At 40.1% G+C, this 6,593-nt stretch overlaps 1 protein-coding gene across 1 annotated transcript in view; it reads left to right on the top strand.

Moving 5' to 3' along the window:
• The window catches only part of LOC116820524 (disintegrin and metalloproteinase domain-containing protein 20-like), a 174,012-nt gene that overhangs the window by 108,935 nt on the left and 58,484 nt on the right, over positions 1 to 6,593 (top strand). Inside the window, 1 exon segment of the mRNA XM_075066834.1 lies at positions 5,926 to 6,031. Coding sequence (XP_074922935.1) covers positions 5,926 to 6,031 — 106 coding nt within the window.

Genomic DNA, 6,593 nt, shown 5'->3' on the forward strand with positions numbered 1-6,593 from the left:
TGGTAATGCATGATTTCCCTTTACAAAAGCCACGTTGTCTTTTCCCCAACATACCATGTTCTTCTATGTTTCTGATAATTCTGTACTTTACTATAGTTTCAACCAATTTGGCTGCTACTGAAGTTAAGCTTACCAGCCTGAAATTGCCAGGATCACCTCTGGAGCTTTTTTTAAAACTCAGCATCATGTTAGCAATCTGCCAGTCATTTGGTACAGGGATTGGTTTAAGTGATGGTGACTTATTATGGTTTAATTTATCAATTTGTTCCAAAACCTGTCTCTACTGACACCCCAGTGTGGAACAGTTCTTCAGATTTGTCACCTGAAATGAAAGACTCAAGTGTGGAGCTCTCCCTCACATCCTCTGCTCCGAAGACCAATGCAAAGAATTCACGTAGCTTTTCTGCAAGGGCCTTGGCTTCCTAAGTGCTCGTTTAGTGCTTGATAGTTCAGTGGCCCCATTGATTGTTAGGTATGCATCCTGCTTCTGATATGCTTTTTTAAAAAATGCTGTTAGTTTGCATGTCTTTGGCTAGTTGCTCTTCAAATTCTTTTTTGACATGCCCAATTATATGTTTACACTTGACTTGCCAGTATTCATTCTCCTTTCTATTTTCCTCAGTGTGATTTGATTTTCAATGTTTACAGGATACCTTTTTGTCTATAACAGTCTCTTTTACTCTTTATATCCATTGTGGAATTTTTCCTTCTCTTCCTGTTTTTTTTTTTTTCTTAATATGGGACATATATATAACTTGATCCTCTTTTGGGGTATTTTTGAAAAGTTTCCATGAAGCTTGCAGGCTTTTCACTCTTGTGACTGTTCCCTTTAATTTCTGTTTAACTAACTTCCTCATTTTTGCGTATTTCCCCTTTTTGAAGTTAAGCACTGCTATGGTAGGTTTCTTTGGTATTTTCCTCCTTGCAAGGATGTTAAATTGAATTGAATTACATTATGGTTGCTATTACTGAGCAGTTCAGCTATAGTCACCTCTTGCACCAGATTCTATGCACCACTTAGCACTGAATCAAGAATTGCATCTCCCCTTTTGGGTTCCAGGACCACCTGCTCCAAGGAGCACTCATTAATGGTGTCGAGAAATTTTATCTCTGCATCCTGTCCTGAGGTGGCATGTTCCCATTCAGTATGGGGATAGTTGAAATCCCCCATTATTACTGGGTTTCTGTTTTTGTTGCCTCTCTAATCTCCCTGGGCATTTCAGTCATTGTCACCATCTTGATCAGGTGGTTGGTACCATATGCCTACTGCTGTACTCCTCTTATTCAAGCATGGAATTTGTATTCATACATATTCTGTGTTACTGTTTAATTATTTTTAAGGTTTTTACTATATTTGACTCTTCTTTTTCTCACATAGTGAAGTTCTCCCACAAGCATGATCTACTCTGTCATTCCTATGTATTTTGTACCCTGGTATTACCATGTCCCATCAATTATCATTCTGTCAAGATTCTGTGATGCCTGTTATATCAATATCCTCATTTAATACTCGGATGTCAAATGAACCCATCTTAGTATTTAGACATCTTCCACTTGCATACAAGCACTATTAAAATTTGTCAGTATTTATTTATCTGCCTTCATGTGATGTAACTGAATGGGACTCCTCTTCATTCGACTGTTTCTCTTCAGTTTTAGCCTCTCCTCTTTACTAGGGTATAGAGTATCCCCTTTAATAAATCCTCCCCTAAAGGATGTCTCTGTCTGAATGGTATAATCCTCCACACCTAATGTCTTTCCTCTACTCCTTAGTTTAAAAACTCCTCTATGACCTTGTTTAATTTTACATGCCAGGAATTACTGCATGAGGCTTTCTTCATTTTTCACATATACCCAGTTCCAAAGTACTTGTGGGGGAGGCTGCAGCCAAGAGTTCTTAGGGCTGTGAGATTCACTCAACATCTTCTGATAATGACGTGAAGATTATGGATATTGTGGTATTTGCAAAATCCCTTCCTGAAGATCAGAAAAAAGTTGTCTGATGACCTCATTTCTAAAGGACAACTTCTTACAAAAACATGCTTTAAGGGCATTTGATGCCTCTGACACTTGTGCCAGAGCAGTTGCGTCTGCCATCACTCTCAGATGACAAATGTGGCTTAGATCATCTGGACTCTCTACAGAAACAAAGGCTAGAGTGGAGAATCTTCCCTTCGAAAGAGAGAGATTATTTAATAATAGGATAGTAATAGGACTTTGAGAAAATGAAAGATACTAGGTTTACAGCCAGACCTTTGGGATTATAGCCAGAGCCCAGACCATCTGTTGTACCAGTCTTCGGCTATCAACACATCCATACTCAATGTTGTCTTTGACTTCTTATTTTTCACATAAGCACAGCTACCATCATCAGCATCCTCAGTAAAGCAGAAGATCTTTTGCAAAGAGTAAACAAACTCCAGGGTGAACATCTGGACCAGGCCTCAAGTTTCATAAGAGTCCTGAGAAGTGCAGACCAATTTTGAGACATTTCTTGTCTACCCCATTTGAAGACTGCTGGGTCATGTCTGACAGGACAGCTAGAGTGCTATAATGCCAGAAAAATGGATATTAGAAATAATACACAGCAGATACACTATCCAACTCAATTATCTCCCTTTATCATAATCCCAGTTCAGAGTCAACTTTCATGTGAACCTACTGAGAGCAGAAGCTCTTTCCACAGGAAGAAGGGGTCATAGTACAGGGGAGTCCAGTGTTAAAACATTTTATTCCAGGTACTTCCTAATCCCAAAGAAGGACTGAGATCTCTGTCTTATAACAGACCCAAAGAAACTCAATTCTTTGACTCTGCCTCAACCAGGCCATCTTCAAGGATCTGAAATGCAAAAAAAAGAATCCTACTAAAAGTGGAAACTAGATCAAATTACAAAGGATAAATATAAACAAAGAACACAAGTATGTAGGGAAATATTAGAAAGGCCAAGACACACAATGAGACTAAACTAGCTAGAGACATAAAGGATAATAGGAAAACATTCTACAACTACATGAGAAGCAAGAGGAAGATCAAGTAAAGGATAGGCCTGTTACTCAATGAAGGGAGGGGAAGACAATAACATAAAATGTGGAAATGGTTGAAGTGCTAAATGACGTTTTTGTTTCCGTTTTCACCAGAAAGGTTAGTAGCAATTGGATGTCCACCATAGCGAATACCAGGGAAAATGACATAGGATCAGAGACTAAAATAGGGAAGGAAGAAGTTAAAAATTACTTGGACAAGTTAGATGTCTTCAAGTCATCGGGGCCTGATGAAAAACATTCTAGAGTACTAAAGGAGCAGACAGAGGCAATGTCTGAGCTACTAGCGATTATCTTTGAAAACCCATGGAAGATGGGAGGGATTCCAGAGGACTGTAAAAGGGCAAATAGATGACCCAGGGAATTACAGACCAATCAGCTTAACTTCAGTCTCCAGAAAGATAATAAAGCAATTAATCAAGCAATCAGTTTGCAAACACCTAGAAGATAATAAAGGGATAAGTAATAGCATGGATTTGTCAAGAACAAATAGCCAAACCAACCCAATAGCTTTCTTTGACAGAGTAACAAGCATTCTGGTGTGGGGGAGTGGTAGATGTCGTATGTATATCTTGACTTCAGTAAGGTTTTTGATACTATCTTGCATGGCCTTTTCATAAACAAACTAGGTAAATTCAACCTAGATGGAACTACTATAAGGTGTCTGTGTATATGTTATCAATGGTTCACAGTCAAGCTGGAAGGGCATATCAAGTGGGGTCCCACAGGGGTCAGTTCTGGGTGCTATTCAGTTCAATATCTTCACCGATTATTTAGATACTGGCATAGAGTGTACACTTACAAATTTTGTGGATGACATCAAGCTAGAAGGAGTTGCAAGTTCTTTGCTGGATAGGATTAAAATTAAAAAATGATCTGGACAAACTGGAGAAATGATCTGAAGGAAATAGGATGAAAATTCAATAAGGACAAATGCACAGTACTCCACTTAGGAAGGAGCAATCAATTGCACACATATAAAATGCCTAGGAAGGGGATACTGAGGAAAGGGTCTGGGGATCATAGTGGATCACAAGCTTAAGTGTTATAGCTTCAAATGGAAGAGATTCAGTCTTTGCATAAAGACTAGTAATGTAGCTACAACAATGGCTCCAGTTCATCATATTTTAGAATAACTGCTGCAGCTGACAAGTATCAGGGGATAGCCGTGTTAGTCTGTTTCCACAAAAACAAAAGTTGTCCAGTGGCACCTTAAAGACTAACAGATATATTTGGCCATAAGTTTTCAGATGCATCTGAAGAAGTGAGGTTTTTTGCCCACGAAAGCTTGTGCCCAAATATATCTGTTAGTCTTTAAGGTGTCACCGGACTCCTTGTTGCTACAGCGGAAACTTTTAGACCTTCTTTATCAGCAATTAATGTCCATCTAGCAGCTATATTAGTTTACCACTCTCTCATAGATAACAAGTCTGTATTCACACACAACATAGTTAAGACCTTCATGAAAGAGTTCAGTAAATCTTCCTACAAGTTAAAGACCCTTATCCAGCATAGAATCTCCAGTAGCTAATGAAGCTTCCGTTTGAGCCAATAGCACAATGGTGTTTATTTTAACTCTCAGTTAAAACAGCTTTTATCATAGTATCATAGAAATGTAGGGCTGGAAGGGACCTTGAGAGGTCATGCAGTCTAGCCCCCTGCACTGAGTCAAGATCAAATAAACCTAGACCATCCCTGACATGTGTTTGTCCAACCTGTTCTTAAAAAACCTCCAGTGGGGATTCCAAAGCCTCATTGGAAGCCTATTCCATAGCTTAGCTAACCTTATAGTTGGGAAGTTTTTCCTAATATCTAATCTAAGCTCCCTTTCTGCAGGAAATGAGATAGCCATACCATCTGTGTAGTTACAGTGCGCTGCTCTATGTTGAAGTACTCTAAATTCCTAAATTCCTAGCAGCATACCTGGTGTACAGCAACTTTGAAGCAAGTCCTGTAGGTGGTTTTGCAGCTAAGACTTGTAGATGATAGCCCTGATAGGTCCCAATAATCACTCAGCCCAATGGTTAAATGAAAGGGTAATGCACTAGGGCTGCAGGGAAGGGAAAATCTGCAAATATGCTAGGTATAAAGGCTTAAGAGTTACAGTTCAAAGTTCATAATAGGGGGTTCTTCTTTGGGGCCGTGGGGCAGTCCTATTGAAAAGCAGGGTTCTTCAGGATAGTGCCTTGGGTGCCTTTCCCAGTCTGGTCCCTATTGAAGTGAATAGGCTCTTGCTGGTTTCCAAGCCATGCTCAGTTTCTTTCACTGGCGCCCTATGCTCTGGCTTCCTGTCACTGCCCCTTAAGTCCCATACAGACTTCCTCCCAGCTGTAACATTCAGCAGTCACAGCCTGTTCCACAGGTGGCTNGTGCCTGACTGCCGCCCTCACAGGGACTGGCAGGGTGCCCCCCGCTGCTTGCCGCCCCAAGCATGTGCTTGGAGCGCTGGTGCCTGGAGCTGCCGCTGGTTATAGCCTTGCTAGGGTGACCAGACAGCAAATGTGGAAAATCGGGACTGGCATGGGGGTAATAGGAACCTATATAAGAAAAAGACCCCAAAATTGGGACTGTCTCTATAAAAGTGGGACATCTGGTCACCCTAAGCCTTGCCCTCACAAAATTCAGGAACAGTGAGGGCAGGCGTAGGAGAGTATATGAGAGTTCCAACTGGCACTGCTACCTAAAGGTTCCAGCATCATATCTGCACCAGGGGTGCCTCCCATGAGTGTGAATATGGAGACTTCATTCCAAAGAACTCTGGTTACAGATGAATAACTTCAGTTTCCCCTTAATGCCTTGAAATGATTGGAGAAATGAATAGAATACATTGTATGCTTTATTTCTGTCTTGTCATTTACCTTGTGCTTTCCTCTCCCCTTGCAGCAGCACATCTGGCCCCATTGAATTGTTTCAAAGCAGTGAATACTAAAGGTGATCGGTGTGGCAACTGCGGTGGGGATGGACTTACTTACAATAAATGTCAAGACAAGTAAGTTTTATATATATAGATGTCTCTGATCCATTGGAAAATGTACTAAGAAGAAACCACTGTAACAAACAAACAAAACCCCTTATTTTAAGCAGTGTCAGAAAATAGACAAGTGAGAGGAGATGCAGAGCAGCATTTTACGAGCAGTACAGTTTATTTAAACCTTTCATTTTCACCCCCACTGTGTTTGATAAGGCTTGATTTTTTTTTAAAGGTATGTGACGTTATGAGTGTAATATAATATCTCATTGAAAAGTGACAGGGCCAGAAAGAGTTAATTAACACACAGACTGATCTGACCCATGCCCGAACTTTAGAAACTGGTTAGGAAGATATGTAAATGAATAGAGCTTTGAAATGCAAGTCTGCCTTGTTAGAGGTAGAAGGGTAGATGTTTGCTCAGGTCTTGTGATGTAAGCAAACAAGTATCGTCTGTTGCTATAGCTTTGATTCAAAGATCAAAAAAGGAATATTAACATTTAGGAAGACACTTGAGGGAAATAGTATTATTGTCTAAATGTCTCTTTGAAGGTTGTGGTAACCTGTATCTGAACTGTTTAAT

Source organism: Chelonoidis abingdonii, chromosome 1, assembly GCF_003597395.2.
Source record: "Chelonoidis abingdonii isolate Lonesome George chromosome 1, CheloAbing_2.0, whole genome shotgun sequence".
NCBI lineage: Eukaryota > Metazoa > Chordata > Testudines > Testudinidae > Chelonoidis > Chelonoidis abingdonii.